Source organism: Terrapene carolina, unplaced genomic scaffold (assembly GCF_002925995.2).
Source record: "Terrapene carolina triunguis isolate 2854851 unplaced genomic scaffold, T_m_triunguis-2.0 Scaffold192, whole genome shotgun sequence".
In the NCBI taxonomy this organism is placed as follows: Eukaryota; Metazoa; Chordata; order Testudines; family Emydidae; genus Terrapene; species Terrapene triunguis.
Window position 1 is genome coordinate 22,667,719 of NW_020664543.1, and position 18,820 is coordinate 22,686,538.

Here is an 18,820-nt window from a genome sequence, read left to right on the forward strand (position 1 = left end):
CAGTGGCAAATGTCTTTGTAGAGGAAAGCAAGAAAAAAACATGGGTGATGCTCCCTTTAAGTTGTGAAACAAAAGCATTGTACAGATAGCCCATGCGAAAGAGTGGTGCAGGATCAGAACAGAATCTTAACACTTAGCACAACCTTCAACAAAGTCTCTGCTGTGTCTTGTTTTCTCTTCTCTTTCCTTTAATTTATTTGCCTTGTTATCTGTTTCATACTCACCCTCTCCCTCGTTTCATATTTCCAGTCATTTTATAACAACAACAACAACAACAACAAAGGAGCTCAGTATCATTATCCCCATTTTACAGATGGGGAAACTGAGGCACAAAGACTTGCGCAAGCTTACTAAGAAGACCAGTGACAAAGCCAGGAATGGTCCCAATGGGCAAAACTCCCATTGATGTTCTGAGGAAAGGGCCAAAGTGAAACAGCAGAGCTAGCTCTGGGCATTTGGCAGGGCTATGGGGCCCTCTTCCGACCAGGCTGCTTAGAGCCCGGGAGTGTCAAAGATGCTGCCCCTTTAATGTCTGAAAGGCCCCTTAGGTGGTGTTAGTGCCTGCACTCTATTTCCTGATACCAGGCAGGAGTTAGGATGGAATCACCCTGTTATTTCACCAAATGACAGCACAAGGCTTTCCTTAAAGCAAGCATGTTTAGTTGCCATTAGGTGGTTCCCTCTTGATCTCAAGGACCCCACAGTCCCCATCTTCATGAAGCTGGCTCTGAGCAAAGTTACTGGGATCCAGGCCTGGTGATTATCTCAGCAATAAATAACATGCTGGAGAACAAGTTTCAAGTGGCCTCTTTCACTTCACCTGCAGTGTCTGCCAGTGCATCCATTAGCAGGTGTATTACCATTAGCAGCATGCGTGTGTGCAACCTGGAGAAATCGTCACATGCACAGATACCAAACTGTGTGTGCAGATACAAAACTGGGGGCTCTGCACACACACACAGGTGGGAGTGCACACAGAAATCACGGAATCTACATGACAGTTGGCCCAATCTGTCTCCAAAAGGGAAACTTCCATATTGTGCCTGGATGAGTGAAAGGCAGTAAATTCAGGAAGGATAGGGTCAAACTTTTTACGCAGGGTGGGTAATAATCCTTCAGTGAAGATTTACAATTCTGCTGAGACTCTGTGTTGATACTGAGCTGAAATTGCAAGTTGGAGGGGGAAGATTTGTTTTCTTAATGAAATTTTTAATCTTGCATTAGGCGATCTAGCTGTTTCTCCTACCTATGCCAAATCTCACCCCTCTGCAATAGGTTTACATTGGCAACTTCAGCATAAGTGCATTCATGGTTCATATCACTTGTCGTCTTTTCATCAAAAGCATGTAAATCCTTTCCCCTCAAAGTGCAGAACTGTTTTATGGAAATGCTATAAAACCCTACAGGTTCTCTGTTTCAATATAATTACATTAGGACCGATAGTCTGGCAAATATCAGGACTGAATTTAATCAAAAGAGCTAATGGAATCTACTCTACTTATAATAGCTTATGACGGAATGGGTTTACATAGGCTGGAGATGTGGAATTTCACTTGCAACATCATTGAGAGGTAAGGGTGGGTCGGGGGGAAGTAAATCGAAGTAAGCATGGAGCTTTATTTCGGAGGAAAGACCAACTTTGATTCCATGGTTTAGGGCTTGATCCTGCTTCCACTGAAGTCAGGGAGAGGCTGGGACACAAATGTTTTAAAAAGATATTTGTATAGGTTTTTGCCCAACTGTTTTTCACACACAGTGTCAAGCATATTGGGATAAGCTGAAGAGATGCAGAAAGGAACCCCAGTTCCTAGTTCAGCTGCTAGAATATAGGAGCATCATATTCATTTAGGGTTGATCCAAAGCTCACTGGAATCAACAGAAAGACTCCTATTCATTTCAATGGGCTTTGGATCAGCCAAGAGATACCGGGCTCACTCATGCAATCTGACCTCTAAACCTGAAAGACATGAAGGCCCCTTCCTGACCCACTTGCTTCTCTCATTTTGTCTGACCACCCACCATCAGAAGTAATAGGGCTGCTCCTTTTGCTTCCAGGCTCTGCCCTGGAGAGCCTGGCATAATCCCAACACTGCCACTTCATGCAATATCCCTTCTCAATCTGGTTCCAGTTCCCTTGCATGTGGTTTGCAGCCAAATTGCAATGTCTGGCTGAGCAGGCTGCCAGTCTAGTAAAAAAGTTTTCCATGTGCCTTCATGCCATGTGCTGGCTCTTGCATGGGTCTGGGAAGCAGCCTCTGCATCCATTGAAATCTTTCTTTGTAAGAAGATAACAGGAAGGAAGCAAATGTACAGTAAATCAACATGATCATAAGAGCGTAACTCTTTAACAGGACACTGTCAGGTTAAAAGTCATCCTTACAAGCCCCAAACAAACACACGTTTCCTTACCTGCGTTTCCAAGCCCACAGTGGATCATTAAAACTGAAATATTTTTTTAAAAAGAATGCATTTTCATTATGCTCTTTGTTCACTGCCCCCTCTCCCCCTTTAACAAAAGCTTCACTTAGTCTGGACAGGAGAACTACCTGGGTCATTTTTACTTCCTGTTTACAGCTCATTCACAATTTGATCTTCATACACTTGCCAAATGTGCAACGTTGGGAACCAAAACACAACAAGGGACCTATTTATGGTTTTTTTTAAAAAATGTTTTAATTGAATTTTTTTAAGAAAAATCCACCCTGCAGACATTTCTAAAAACTCTTTGGTAAAACCCATTTTGTAAAAACCCATTTCTGAGGACCCAACTGGATATATGAAAGTGTCCCTTTAGAGAACACAATTTTGTTCATCCAGCATTCTCTTTTACCTTGCCATTAGATATAAAATAAATCAAGAAATGCAATCCTGTTATAGTATGGAGTGAAAGATGAATAACACACGTATGAGGAAAAGCAATTTAGCTAAATGTGTCTGTTAGGTTGAATTAATGAAGTTGAATTATTACATACAAACATATCCAACAGATCCTTTATCAAACACGTGTTATAAGTTCACACCAGGCAAAATATGCTTGCAAGAATGATTAAGTATGCTGCATGCTGGCTTGACAGTTCTCTATCAATTTTATTTTCACAAGACACTGGTATTTTATTAAATGTGTTAAACGTAAAATGTGAATGGAGCATTGCAATGGTTGAAAGAATCAAGTCTTATAGAGAAACATGAGTCATTTGTAAGGCTGATGGCAAATGCAATAGGGTGGTTAATTTCTTAATTTTAAATGCATTCAGTCCACATGAGATTCTGGGGGAGCCAAGCCCATCAACAGATGGTTTGGTGAGATGATAAATTAATATTGTTATCAATGGAGAAATGGCTGAAATTGTTAGATGATAGCTCTTTTTAACAATTATTTTACCATTTTAAAAAATTATTTTATAATAGAGCCAAAGTTCATAAAGAACAACAGTGGAAAACGAAAAGCCTCTGTATTGTAAAGAGCTCAGGAATACGATGGTTCAAAGGAATTCCCCTTTCTGCAGGAAACTTCATTTCATCTGCGTTTGTATAGGACAATAGATTATACCAACAATAAACCATTCCAACTACTGTGAAATTGTGCTGAATAGCTGGAGAGTCAGGGGCTTCTCAATCGTTAGCATATTTATTACGTACCTTTGTATCTATTAGCTCCAATAGCCGGAGTTTTGTTATAAACTATAGAGGGTGGGGGAAAGTATTCAAATTTGTTGATCTCTAATTCAAGAGCAGGAGCTATTCAAGAACAAGCCACATCAAAATAAATTCATTGCAAAGTGAATTTAGTAGAATTAATTAGGATTGCAAAGTGTTTTACAAAGGTGGGTAAGCATTATTCTCATGGGGAGACTGACGCATAGAGGGGTTAAGTCACTGTCCAAACAGACACCAAGTCACTGGCAGAACTAGAACTAGGATCTCTTTAAGCTTAACTATGGGCTTTAACCACAAGACCATACTGCCTCAATCAGGTGGAACTTCATTTTTATGCCAAGAGATAGCACCTGGTGTATGTACCACCATGGGGGGTGCTGCATGGGACTTGTGCTGTCTCTTTTTACAGGGATGAATTGCACCTTTTGTGCCTGTGGAAGATGCTGGCTTGACAGGCATGGAGAATAGGTACACCAGTGGCAATGGAAAACTGCTCCATCAGTGAGCTTCAGGGAGGGGGACACCTCCGGGGGATAAAAAGATAAGTCCGTTTTCATGGCCATTCTATCCTATGCCCAACCAAATATTTGCTGTGAGAAGGAATAGTCAGCAGTAAAGAACCACCCGCCCGTTCCCCTAGAGCACTGATATCAGAGTATCAACAGCAGTCAGCACAACCCAGCGCAGGGACTCTGACCATTGCTGAAAGGCATAATGGAGGCAGCCTATTGATTTGGGCCAAATTTAAGGGACTCCAGAGCTTGGAGGATGGGGAGGGGGAGGAGCATTGGTGTAAATTGCCATTTGGCTGACTGTAGTGAAGTGATCCTGAGCTGATGCTACATCAAAAGTCTTTCCTTCCACACAGCTGGGCTCACAAGAGCAGCCCATTCCCTGCATAATGGAATCTAATCCTGCTATCACCAAAGTTGATGGCAAAATGTCCATTGACTTCACTGGAAGCAGCATTGGATTTAGACCCTGAACATTGTGACAGCTGGATTTGGTGCACTGGGGAAACCCCCTTAGATAAGAAGGGTGCATTCTGCTACCATCACATGCAGCCAGGAGACTTGGCCCTGGTAAAGCCAAGCCAAAATAGTTCCTTTCCACTCGCTAAAGCTTTAGTGCTTTGGACTGAATATTGGGCATAATATCTACCATGGGGGAAAGCAGCTAAGACACTTAGGAACCTACGTTCCGCTGGGATTTAGGTACTTTGGAAAATTTTATCCGGTTTCTTCCAGAGGCAATAAAATAAGTTTTATGTTCCACCTGAAAAAAAAAGAACAAGTTAAAAAGGCAACAATCCCGGCTTCCAGAGACAAACTTGCATTCCTTTGAGATCCAGTAACTGACAAAAAATGACAAGCCTGTGTTGAAAATAAAAGTAAATTAGACATGGAGTTTGCAGCGGCGCTAGCATTAGCGGATACCAATGGAATGCTCCCAAGAGTAAACAAACAGGAGCAGAATCGTCGTTGTGACATCATTAGAAGCATGTGAGCAAATCCCTGGGTATTTCAGGAGTAAGGCCATGTCACCAGCTAGTACCAGGCAATCATAGTGTAAACACCAAATTCGCAGGACTTGACTGCTGCCTATTGCAGGGTATTGAATGACTGTCAGGTTTTCCATAGGAAGCAGGGAGGTGTCGCCCCAAACACCACTCTTTTGGTAAAAATCCCATAGCCAGCTGCTCCAGCGTACCAGGGGTTAAAGAGAATTATGTCTATTTCAGGTAAATTACAGGGAGGATTGGAGTAGCTGAAAGTGACCAGGCCAGGCTGATGGGTCAATATCTGAATCCTACTAGAAGCAGGTATTTAGGGTGTATGGAAGAATGAGGGGTGAAGAGAGTGTGACACAGAGGCCCACCGGTGGTTCACTGTTCTGTGTTAGCAACTCTTGTTAGGACTGATACACTCACTGCACCTAACACACGGTTGTCATGATATATACTTAAAGTGGCATGTAATACATCACTGGAAAACTAATAACTCACTGATTATTAATATTACTTCGTGATGTATGTATGGGGTGTGTACGAGGAATTATGAATATGGGCTAGAATTATGTTCTTAAAATGTATTTGGCAAGCAATGCATAAGCCCAGTCTGCCCTAGACAAAGAGATGTGTGTTTGGTAGTCTAACCAGCCTGGTCATCAGGCAGAGACAATGAAAGTACATTTTACATAAAAGGTAAACAAAGCCATCAACCTAACAAAAAGGTCTGTTTTCCATAGAAAATTTGGAGTTTTAATTGAAAAAATGAAAACCCAAGACTTTTCAGCCAAAACTTGCCATTTTGAGCCAAAAATTTTCAGTTTTCAGTCACCGTTTTTCAGTTTTTTCCATGAGAAGACAAAATTTTCCTGTGGAAAAGAAATCCATTTTCCAGCCAGCCCTACGAACTACCTATTGTCAGTTGGGTATCTTTGTTTTCTGAACAGGGCATCTCAGGCATGTAATTCATCTTCCTCCCACCAGCTTGGCCGAGAGTTGAAACCAGGCCTGATTTTCATGGTCTGATCCTTCCTTACCCTGTATACCCACAATTTAGAAAAGGCTGAGCAGGACTTGGGGTGCTGAGGACTCCAACCCAACGATAGTGAGAGTGTTAATGTGCAGCCACCACCTACACCTGGCTAGTACAAGGCACGCAGCCTAGAAAGTAGACAGCATTGCTAAGCACCTCATGTACAGGGTCAGAATCCCACCTAAGCCCATGTATCCTCAGACATGCCCATTCTCCACCCACTCCCTGCCTCCTTTGACCATGAACTCTTAAGGGAGCACCTCCCCAAGACTAACTGTTGCTCACTGTAACCTAAGTCACCGCCCCCCCCCATCGCCTCTGCTCATACGTACACAAAAGGACAGCTGCCTTCGCATTCTGCAGCAGGTGCCTGTCTCAATATCGCCAAATAAAAATGGTTTGAAAAATCAATTAAAGGGCATTTGAGCAAGCCCAGATCGAATGACGACACAATGTCTGTGGAATTCCAGAGTACTAGAATTTAGGGGCTAACCCAACAGATCCTCCTATGCTCTCAAGGAACCCTTAGAGTTCTGGCTCGAGCCCAAATCACCTATGGCAGTTTCATTTCCAACAAAGGGGAAAATTAAAACATCACATCAGAAAAATTAAATGATTATTGCCTGGTCCGCTGAGCTGTAATAGATCCCCCTGCCTCCCTTTTTATTATTATTTTGTCCAGAGGAACAAAGCTGTTGGTACATGGATTAAATATTCTCTTTTCCTTTCTCTCCCTAATGCTTGCGACCTATGTTGTGTGTACAGCAGATATATGGATTCGTAAGAGATATGACCTTTGTCCTCCCTGATGCTAAGCCTGTTGAATGGAGCCCACTGTTTGCTGGTATGCACACCTGTGAGAAGGTGTGGGAGGCGGGGGACCAGAGCTTTGGTTTTTAATGTCAGAGATCCCTTTGCTGATCTGAATAACCGTAGCAATCCGTGAACACCTTTGTTTTTCTTCTCCTTTGGCTGCGTTTTCTTTTCCATTTCATTGTTTGTTTTTGCTTGCCTGGTCACACGTGTTGTGAATAGCCGCTCAAACCCACTGAATATGTGAGTGTATATGTGTCTCTCTCTTAAGCTATGACAGGTGCAATAAAAGACCTTTTTTCCCCCAATGAGTGAGATTTGAGCGGGTCACCCATTTGTCAGAAACAGCCTCTAAATCTGCACAAGTCAAATTTATGTCCATGCACATCAGGTAGTTGTGGCTTTGTACCATCTAAATGGCAGGCGCAGCTTGGTGTTTGGTTAAGATCGCTTTAAAAATATGACCCAAAACATCTTCTTGAAATAGACATTGCAAAATCTTTCATCCTCAGAGCAGAGCTGCTTTTAAAAGCTACCTTCAAACTCTCTTTCTAAATAGCCAGGGCTTGGCAGGTCTGGTGAGTATGGCTGTGGGGAATAAGGTGAGGTGGAGAAAAAGGTGTGAGGGGGTGAAGGAAGAGGTATTTTTGTGGTTTGGCCTTTGAGAAGGTAGAGTGGGAATAGACTAACAACAGAAACAGCTATGGAGATAAGACAGGAAGGGAAGGGTTGGGGGGAACAGTCTGTTCAGTATCCCAGACATCACCTTAGGCATTCCTTCCCTGCATACCTTTGCATGCTTTCCTGTGGGTGATCGGCTTGGTCATGTCCCGGTAGTAGCCCTCTTTGCAGTAGTGGCAATGGCGGCCCGCCGTGTTGTGCCGGCAGTTAAGGCAGACCCCTCCGCTCTTGCGGCCTGAAAGCTTGTAGAGCTCCATGTTAAAGCGGCATCTCCGGGCATGAAGGTTGCAGTTACAAGCTGCAGGAAAGGAGACAAAAAGCAGAAAAGTTGCCACTTGTGGTACATGAGTCTCATGAACCAATGCAGAGCTATATCTCAGCCCCTTGATTCCTAATGACAGACTCAACCCCTGATCATGGGGAAACTGGATCTCAGTATGCCATGGACCAAATGTAGACTACTGGCCTTTACCACAGAGGCTAAGGAGGGGGAGGAAGCTGGACATTAGCAGGTCAATCTGGTTTCTATGAACAAGAATCAATCTGAAACTCCCTACAAATATGCAAAGGGACCAGATTTTTCTTTCAGACACTGGAAAACAAGTCAGTGGTGTTGCTCCAGACTTACACAGCCTAGACTGTAAGCCCTTTGGGGCTGGGAGTGACGTTAACCATATGTTTATACAGCAGCTTGAACAATGGGACCCAGCCTGGTTGGCCCTCAATGCAATGTGCATGTTAAATTTAAAAAGACAGTAATTTGTTACATTCATGATCTTGCCCTTGCACCTGAGACTGGGAGTGGAAGTGCCAAAATACCATGGGAAGGGTTGCTTTCCCAGCCTTAAGGGTAGCAAGCCACTGAAGAAACCAGCTCCTGAGGGTATGTCTACCCTGCAATTAAAATCCCGCGGCTGGTTGGTGCCAGCTGACTCAGGCTTATGGGGCTCAGGCTACGGGGTTGTTTAATTGCAGCGTAGGTGTTTGGGACAAGCTGTGACCCTCTCACCTTGCAGGGTCATAGATCCCGGGCTCCAGAACAACCCTGAACATCTGCACCACAATTAAACAGCCCCTCTGCCCAAGCCACGTGAGCCTGAGTCAGCTGGCACGGGCCAGCTACAGGTTTTTAACTGCAGTGTAGACATACCCTGAGAGATTTCCAACTGAGTATTGGAGACTCCTGGGGCATGGAGAGTTTGGGGAAGCACATCAGCTTCAGAGGGGTTATCCCAACCTTCTGAGGTTACACCCTCACGACGGGATAACAGCGCAGGAAGTGGAACCCCTTGACCCTCCCCTCTTATAGTCAGTCAGATGGGCCAGAAGGAAGAGCCTGAATCAAAATGTGCTTGAATTTTGGATGCAGATTTGAGCTTTGGGGGCGAGGCCCGTGTCTAGTTAAAATGGTGGTGCCTGCCTTTGATAGGCTTCTGCCATTTGCAGTCAGAAACATTTGTGACTGTCAGCTTCACTGGAGTAACATTAGAGCGCCATGCGACTGTTATCATCTACCCTCTGATTTGCTCTTGAAGCGACATTTCATTAACTAGTGTTAAATACAGAACATCCTGCAGCCGGACAGACATCTCCTGAGCCTGTGGAGTCCAGTTCACCAGTATGTAATTGTTCAGCACATTCCTAAGACATGCCTCCCCTCTCCCCAGTCTCTACCCCACTTTTAAAGTGTCAGAGGCAAACTCTCCTTTCCCACCACACACACTTGCTGTACAGTTCGGAGATGCTCAGTTTGTGTGCATTCTAAGGATCTGAAATAGTTCTATCAAACCTTCCCCTTTAACATTTCTAGAAAGGTTTGGATTCTGTAGTCTCACCATTCACTGTGTGTCTAGATCACAACATTACAATGCAACCTCCCGCTCCTTCACACCAGCCGTTCTCAGCCTGCTGCAGGGATTGGGCCAACCTGACATTGTTAGTTAAATACCAAGCAGTCCTCTCTGTTGAGTAGTTACGCCATGATTGAACCTGCCAGGAGATGCCAGATCTTTCTGCCATATGCAACCTAATGTCAACATGCTGGCTATTTTTAACAAGGGCCAGTACAAAAGAAAACTAAGAAGAGAACATCAAAAGCTCAGCCCCTCCCCTGCCATTCCCCAGAGCTGTCAAGAGGCAGTTGCAAGAACTGTGTGCTTTGCAGAGTATTTTATAGCTTGTTTTCTTTTCCCTTTGCTTTTATTTGCCCTACAGCGTTGAACAATGCAGCAAAGCAATGCAAACCCACATCTGGGCCTCTCCGTTCTGCGAAGGGAAGGTGTCAGAGCTCTCGTCACCTTCCTTTAGAACAGAGACATCTTAATCCCATTCCTTCCTGTTTACCTCATGCTCCTTGCCCAAGACAAAGACTTGTGGTATTTGCTTAATTATCAAATTTCAGCCTAAAAAATTACAGTGCGGTTCCATTTTATTTTTTCTGAGCAGTCACTGTTCTGCTCCTGACTTGCAACCAACCTATCCCTATTGGGGAGCAAAATACCCTATCTGCCTAGAACAGCAGGGCAGAAAAGGCTTTCTGTGTTTTTGTTCTGTATTTTGTTTCATTCTCTGATGCTGTGAGGCCTGCTGGGGCTTGAACTAGCCCCCTCCAATCCCAAAGCAGCATCTCTGCCCCGTGAAATAAAAAACTTTCTTAACACTAGGAGCAGCACTGAGATTATCTTTCAGGATATTCCCGGCCACTGGAATCCATTAACACCAACCGGCTATGAGACTTCAAGCCAAACACTCAGACTATCTCCTTAGCCGGGCTCACCTGCTATATGTGCCCTGCTAGGAAGACAACGACCTGTTGGCATGGGGGGGATTTCTGATGGTAGGGTTTTGCCTGCACAACAGATACATTCATAGAATCATAGAATCATAGAATATGAGGGTTGGAAGGGACCTCAGGAGGTCATCTAGTCCAACCCCCTGCTCAAAGCAGGACCAATTCCCAACTAAATCATCCCAGCCAGGCAGGGCCGGCTCTAGGCACCAGCAAAACAAGCTGGTGCTTGGGGCGGCACATTTTTAGGGGCGGCATGGCCGGCGCCAGAATGCCGCCCCTAAAAATGTGCCCCGGCCACCCTAGCTCACCTCCGCTGCCGCTCGCGCGCCGCTGCTCCCCCTCCCTCCCAGGCCTGAGAGCCTGGGAGGGAGGGGGAGAAGCGACGCCCGCGCCGCGGCCACTCGGAGTCTCCCCCTCCCTCCCAGGCTCTCAAACCTGGGAGGGAGGGGGAGATCCCGAGCGGCCGCGGCGCGCGAAACAGTTGTTTCGCGCGCCACTGCTCCCCCTCCCAGGCTTGAGAGCCTGGGGGGAGGAGGCAGGGCTGGAGATTTGGGGAAGGGGCGGAGTTGAGGCGGGGCCGGGGGTGGGGATAATTAAAAAACGGGGGGGGGGGGCGGCCAAAATTGTTTTTGCCTTGGGCAGCAAAAATCCTAGAGCTGGCCCTGCAGCCAGGGCTTTGTCAAGCCGGGCCTTAAAAACCTTCACAAGTAGTACAAGTGCAACTAACGAGGCTCTCATCTAGAACAAAAATAGGATCCAGGCATTCAGCATGTTCTGGATTTTTTTTTTCTTGCAATTTTTTTCTTTATACAGCTGAAACTACAGTAAGAGGACTTGGGGTGGGGGGGTGAAGGTGTTACACTTTTTGTGAGGGGAAAGCACTGAAGTGTTTTGTTGCCAATGTCTCCAAGCCCCAGGCCCACTCCCCTGTGCTCTGCCATAGCCAGCCTTTCGGGCCCATCATAGCCCCCTCTCCTAATGCAGGGGCAGGTGAATCTCCGCTCTCACTGAAAAGAAAAACTTTCTAGCCCTTTTCCCTGCAAAGGACCTTGGAAGCAGAAACCAACAGCGGAGGCTGAAAGAAGCAAGCAGCTCAGGCTCCCCGTCAGCAGCAGGAGACTAAGGGGCTTAAAGATTCGCATGGCACATACACACTCACTGCTCATAGAACGTTTGGCGGTACCTCAGCGAACCCCTGGAGGGGACTCCATAGCCCTGCACAGCAGTGGGGAGGAACCGTTGCTGTTGGGGGGCCAGTTCTGCATTTTACCTTCCTCTCTCTCATGGCTCTTTCTCACGTGCGCCATTCTGCAAACCCTGCTCACTTCCGTCTGCCTGGCCTCAGCCTTACCTTCAATGAAAGCACCTTAGTGCCAGCCAGCCTACCCTTCCCAGGAGATTCCCCTCCCCCGCCCACACACTGCTCACACTATTGTTAGCTCCCTCAACATACCAAATGGTCCCCTCCCTCCACCCACACACCAATAGCTTCCACAAGCTTTGTTTCTGGTTCTCTCACCCTCTCCGCCTCCTTTATCTCCTCCCTTTCTCTTCTTGCTTCCCTCCTCTGTATGTTCAAACTGCCAAAGGATCTTCATTCCCCACAGCTCCATTTCTTGTACACAACACACCCCTGCACTTAGAGCAAACTTCTGCATTGTTTGGGGGGGGGGGAGGGGGCTGCACCAGGATACACGTCTCCATATATGTCCAGCTCAGATACAAAACGTGGGAACAAAGAACCTTCTTCCCTCCCCCACCCGCCACCCTTCCTTTCTGAGCCCGGAGAAGAGGGGGAACCATGAACCATAACATTTAATTTTCCTGCCTCCTTATCCTTGCTGTGGAATGATCCCTATGGAGTGTCAGGCAGTGCCAGCTCTGTGGGCTTTTTGTTGGACCTGCAGCTCCATAATCGTCATCCTATTGCATACTGCTGCAGACACACACACACACACACACTTGTGCCCATTTATTCCTTCCCCTTCCGATGCACCTGTTTGCAGAAACCATGGCCTGTTAATCAGGCCGGCCATTGGAAGTGCGGCTAATACGGACTGTAATTTCATGAGAAGACCGGATTTATTAGAAACTATTGTCTTCCATCCTATTCCTGAATGCCCAGTCACTGAATACTCTGGCACTATGTTCAGCTGGCCACTGGCCAGGACTAACTGGCAATTACAGTAGTTAGCCTGCTGTGCTTTATGATGCCTGTTGGGAAAGGTTTGATCTGACCGAAAAGTAGCCAGGCCATTTCCCTCTTACAATAGCATGCAGGGAGGTGGAATAATGGTGGCACATTGAATAAAGATAAATGTGAAGGAACTGAGGCCTAGATGGGCCTTTTGCAAGAGCCATGTTGGGGGACATGGCTACATCAGAGCAGACCCCTGACACATCACTAAAAGCATGGTTCATCTTTAAGTGTAGATGAGACTGGATCCATGCTTCAGCCTTGAGCAGAGCAGAGTGGGAAGGATTTGAAGATGGTTGGCTCCCATCTATACCTTGGTCATGAGCTAACAGGGAGTTTCGCAAGGGAGTTCTCCAGGTGAAGGAGGAGCAATACAGCACCCTTTTGGGGTAAGTGACTGTCTGCAGTGTGTGTTTGTTTGTGTTTGGGGGTTACTTGCTGTGTGCTGAGCTTGTGTTTGGCAGTCTGTTTGTTTGTTTGGTTGTTTGAAGGACCGTGTGCTGTGGCTGACAGTTGGAAGCTGTGAGCTTCAAAGGAAGGTTTGAAACCAGGAAGCCTCTGCGGACAGGGGGCTGCAGACGGGAGTTTGACAGAGGGAGGCTTACGATGGTTAGGAAGACCCGCAACACCTGTGCCAGCACTGCTTCTGTCTCCTCCACCTGCGCCTGTAGCCAGACAGAGCGCCTGAGCATGGATGCTTCTACCCAGATCCTGGTGTGGTTTTGCAGAGACTGTAACTTGCAATTTCCACTTACTGATATCCAGGCTGAGGGGACCATCCAATGTGAAAGGTGCCTGCTGGTGGAATCTCTCAGGCAGCAGGTGGGAGAGCTACAGGAGGAGGTGGCTAGGTTGAGAAGCATCCGAATCCACGAGCAATTCCTGGACAGTGTCCATGTGGAGACAGCTGAGGTAGCTGTCCCAGGACACAGGACTGCTGATACACCACTGGTGGAGGAGGAGATGGCTCAGGGTGGACACTGGCAGCTGGTTACTTCTGGCAGCAGGCAGTGCTCCACCCCTGCTCCGAACCCTCCCGCTGTGGTAATAGGTAACCGTTATGCTCTTCTTGATACAGGAAAGAAGGCATCACCCCCTACAGTAAAGGAGGAGAAGCCTCGTACCCCTAAGGCTGGGAGGTCTGCTGCCACCACTGCGAATAGGAAACGTAGGGTAGTGGTGGTCGGAGACTCTCTGCTGAGGGGGACGGAGGCGCCCATCTGTCGCCCTGACATTTCATCTCGGGAGGTATGCTGCCTGCCGGGAGCCCGTATCCGAGACGTTACGGAGGCATTGTCGAGGATTATCCAGCCCTCTGACTACTACCCCATGCTACTCATCCATGTGGGCACAAATGATACTGCGCGGTGTGACACTGAGCGGATCAAGAGTGACTACAGGGCTCTGGGAGTACGGGTGAAGGAGTTTGGAGCGCAGGTGGTATTCTCTTCGATTCTTCCTGTCAAAGGTAGGGGCCCGGGCAGAGACAGATGCATCATGGAGGTGAATGCCTGGCTGCGAAGATGGTGTCGCCAGGAGGGCTTTGGCTTCCTAGACCACGGGATGCTATTTGAGGAAGGACTGCTAGGCAGAGATGGTGTTCACCTTTTGAGGAGGGGAAAGACCCTATTTGGACACAGACTGGCTAACCTAGTGAGGAGGGCTTTAAACTAGGTTCGACGGGGACAGGTGAGCAAAGCCCGCAGGTAAGTGGGGAACATGGAGACCTGGGAGATGGGTCGGAGACGAGAGGGAGTGTGGGCTATATTGGCAGAGAGAAAGGAGGGTCAGGACAAAACCGGGAGGAAAGATCAAACCAGTATCTTAGATGCCTATATACAAATGCGAGAAGTATGGGTAATAAGCAGGAAGAACTGGAAGTGCTAATAAATAAATACAACTATGACATTGTTGGCATCACTGAAACTTGGTGGGATAATACACATGATTGGAATGTTGGTGTGGATGGATACAGCTTGCTCAGGAAGGATAGACAGGGGAAAAAGGGAGGAGGTGTTGCCTTATATATTAAAAATGTACACACTTGGACTGAGGTAGAGATGGACATAGGAGACGGAAGTGTTGAGAGTCTCTGGGTTAGGCTAAAAGGGGTAAAAAACAAGGGTGATGTCATGCTAGGAGTCTACTACAGGCCACCTAACCAGGTGGAAGAGGTGGATGAGGCTTTTTTTAAACAACTAACAAAATCATCCAAAGCCCAAGATTTGGTGGTGATGGGGGACTTCAACTATCCGGATATATGTTGGGAAAATAACACAGCGGGGCACAGACTATCCAACAAATTCTTGGACTGCATTGCAGACAACTTTTTATTTCAGAAGGTTGAAAAAGCTACTAGGGGTGAAGCTGTTCTAGACTTGATTTTAACAAATAGGGAGGAACTCGTTGAGAATTTGAAAGTAGAAGGCAGCTTGGGTGAAAGTGATCATGAAATCATAGAGTTTGCAATTCTAAGGAAGGGTAGAAGGGAGAACAGCAAAATAGAGACAATGGATTTCAGGAAGGCGGATTTTGGTAAGCTCAGAGAGCTGATAGGTAAGGTCCCATGGGAATCAAGACTGAGGGGAAAAACAACTGAGGAGAGCTGGCAGTTTTTCAAAGGGACACTATTAAGGGCCCAAAAGCAAGCTATTCCGCTGTTTAGGAAAGATAGAAAATGTGGCAAAAGACCACCTTGGCTTAACCACGAGATCTTGCATGATCTAAAAAATAAAAAGGAGTCATATAAAAAATGGAAACTAGGACAGATTACAAAGGATGAATATAGGCAAACAACACAGGAATGCAGGGGCAAGATTAGAAGGGCAAAGGCACAAAATGAGCTCAAACTAGCTAAGGGAATAAAGGGGAACAAGAAGACTTTTTATCAATACATTAGAAGCAAGAGGAAGACCAAAGACAGGGTAGGCCCACTGCTTAGTGAAGAGGGAGAAACAGTAACAGGAAACTTGGAAATGGCAGAGATGCTTAATGACTTCTTTGTTTCGGTCTTCACCGAGAAGTCTGAAGGAATGCCTATCCTAGTGAATGCTAATGGGAAGGGGGTAGGTTTAGCAGATAAAATAAAAAAAGAACAAGTTAAAAATCACTTAGAAAAGTTAGATGCCTGCAAGTCACCAGGGCCTGATGAAATGCATCCTAGAATACTCAAGGAGCTAATAGAGGAGGTATCTGAGCCTCTAGCTATTATCTTTGGAAAATCATGGGAGACAGGAGAGATTCCAGAAGACTGGAAAAGGGCAAATATAGTGCCCATCTATAAAAAGGGAAATAAAAACAACCCAGGAAACTACAGACCAGTTAGTTTAACTTCTGTGCCAGGGAAGATAATGGAGCAAGTAATTAAGGAAATCATCTGCAAACACTTGGAAGGTGGTAAGGTGATAGGGAACAGCCAGCATGGATTTGTAAAGAACAAATCATGTCAAACCAATCTGATAGCTTTCTTCGATAGGATAACGAGTCTTGTGGATAAGGGAGAAGCTGTGGATGTGGTATACCTAGACTTTAGTAAGGCATTTGATACGGTCTCGCATGATATTCTTATCGACAAACTAGTCAAATACAATTTAGATGGGGCTACTATAAGGTGGGTGCATAACTGGCTGGATAACCGTACTCAGAGAGTTGTTATTAATGGTTCCCAATCCTGCTGGAAAGGCATAACGAGTGGGGTTCCGCAGGGGTCTGTTTTGGGACCGGCTCTGTTCAATATCTTCATTAACGACTTAGATATTGGTATAGAAAGTACGATTATTAAGTTTGCGGATGATACCAAACTGGGAGGGATTGCAACTGCTTTGGAGGACAGGGTCATAATTCAAAATGATCTGGACAAATTGGAGAAATGGTCTGAGTTAAACAGGATGAAGTTTAACAAAGACAAATGCAAAGTGCTCCACTTAGGAAGAAAAAATCAGTTTCACACATACAGAATGGGAAGAGACTGTCTAGGAAGGAGTATGGCAGAAAGGGATCTAGGGGTTATAGTGGACCACAAGCTAAATATGAGTCAACAGTGTGATGCTGTTGCAAAAAAAGCAAACGTGATTCTGGGATGTATTAACAGGTGTGTTGTGAGCAAGACACGAGAAGTCATTCTTCCGCTCTACTCTGCTCTGGTTAGGCCTCAGCTGGAGTATTGTGTCCAGTTCTGGGCACCGCATTTCAAGAAAGATGTGGAGAAATTGGAAAGAGTCCAGAGAAGAGCAACAAGAATGATTAAAGGTCTTGAGAACATGACCTATGAAGCAAGGCTGAAAGAATTGGGTTTGTTTAGTTTGGAAAAGAGAAGACTGAGAGGGGACATGATAGCAGTTTTCAGGTATCTAAAAGGGTGTCATAAGGAGGAGGGAGAAAACTTGTTCACCTTAGCCTCTGAGGATAGAACAAGAAGCAATGGGCTTAAACTGCAGCAAGGGAGGTCTAGGTTGGACATTAGGAAAAAGTTCCTAACTGTCAGGGTGGTTAAACACTGGAATAAATTGCCTAGGGAGGTTGTGGAATCTCCATCTCTGGAGATATTTAAGAGTAGGTTAGATAAATGTCTATCAGGGATGGTCTAGACAGTATTTGGTCCTGCCATGCGGGCAGGGGACTGGACTCGATGACCTCTCGAGGTCCCTTCCAGTCCTAGAATCTATGAATCTATGAGCTATTTCAGAGAGTTTGTCATATCGGAACTAGGTGTCCCAACGCTAGTTTATACATCATATATTTTCATAATTTTTATGTCCAAAAGGAACCATGAGATCATCAGGCTACAACACAGGCTAGAGAATTTCACTGTTTCCCCTGTGTTGAGCCGAATAACGTGTGTGACTAAAGCATATTTTCCTGAAAGACCTCCGGTCGGCATGTCAAGACATCCACCACTTTCCTTAGGAGTTTGTTCCAATGGTTAATCACCCTTTTGTATCTTATTTTTCATTTGTCTTTGCCTAGCTTTAACCTCCAGCCATTGGTTCTTATTATACCTTTCTGTGCTAGATTAAAGAGCTCTTTATTACCTGCTCTTTTCTCTGTGAAGGTATTTGTACAAAGTAACCAAGTCACCTCTCGATCTTCCTTTTCATGAGCTGTGCCCTAAAAGGCTACCCAATCTTTCTCATGTTATCTCCCAACCTACATAATTTCTTCCTTTTGTCAATAGGAATAATAATAATTGTCAATATGGTCAGCAAATGCCTAGCAGACACCCAAACCTACAGGTTAAGTACAGAACAGAAGAACATTGTCATTTGCTGAGATCTCTAGAATGCCATTGGGTGTCTCACCGTGCAGTGATACTTGCAGCGACTGTTTGTCTCCAACGTTGCCCTGGACCTGAATTGCCCTATGTTGGCTAATTTTATTCTGCAAACATGCAAATATTTCCATCATGTTCCTCCAGAAAGGGCCTTTACCTGGAGAACCAGGCCTAAGTGCAAACTAGTTAGTATCAGCTAAATGCAGATAGTACAAAAAACAGAGAAAGCCAAACCTCAGAAGAGTCAGAGGTTTGGTTTAGGGCTGGTTGAAAAAATTCAAATGAAACATTACTGAAAAATGACTTTTTGTCAAAAGTTTCCACAGCACAAAATAAGTTTTGGTGGAATTTTCCATCAGGAAAACCGAAACGTTTCATTTTGGGTCAGGTTAATATTAATCTCTGCATTTACATGAGCTGCTGCAGTGCCTCATGGGAGTTGTAGTTCCAGTCCTCATGCTCCCATTTGCTCCTAAGGGCCCAGCTTCCCAGGGGGGTGGCATCCCTCATGGCGCACCACAGCCTCTCCATTTTTCAATCAGCACTACTTTAGCTAAGCTTCCAAAAGTCTGGTTGTTCATCAAAGCCAGCTGGGCTTGCAAAATTCAGCTGGAAATCTTCAGTTCAGTCAGGAACACAGAACTGCCTGTGACACAATGGAAGAAAACCCCTTTTAAAAGCTTTTTCAAACCTTGCATAAAGTTCAGATTGTGTTGTAGGTGAAGAGACAGGCTGTGGTTTTAGATGAAAGTTTGGGTCAGATTTTATTTTATCTAAGTTCTACCATCCCTTGGAAGAACACGCATAAATTAGGGTTACCATATGTGGAGTGTCCCAAAAGAGGACACTCCACGGGGCCCCGGCCCCGCCCC

General features: G+C 45.6%; 1 protein-coding gene across 1 annotated transcript in view; it reads right to left on the reverse strand.

The window, feature by feature from the left end:
- NTN1 (netrin 1) overlaps positions 1 to 18,820 on the reverse strand; it is a 214,637-nt gene that overhangs the window by 99,392 nt on the left and 96,425 nt on the right. Inside the window, exon 3 of the mRNA XM_026654489.2 lies at positions 7,801 to 7,989. Coding sequence (XP_026510274.1) covers positions 7,801 to 7,989 — 189 coding nt within the window. The remainder of the gene's footprint in view (positions 1 to 7,800; positions 7,990 to 18,820) is intronic.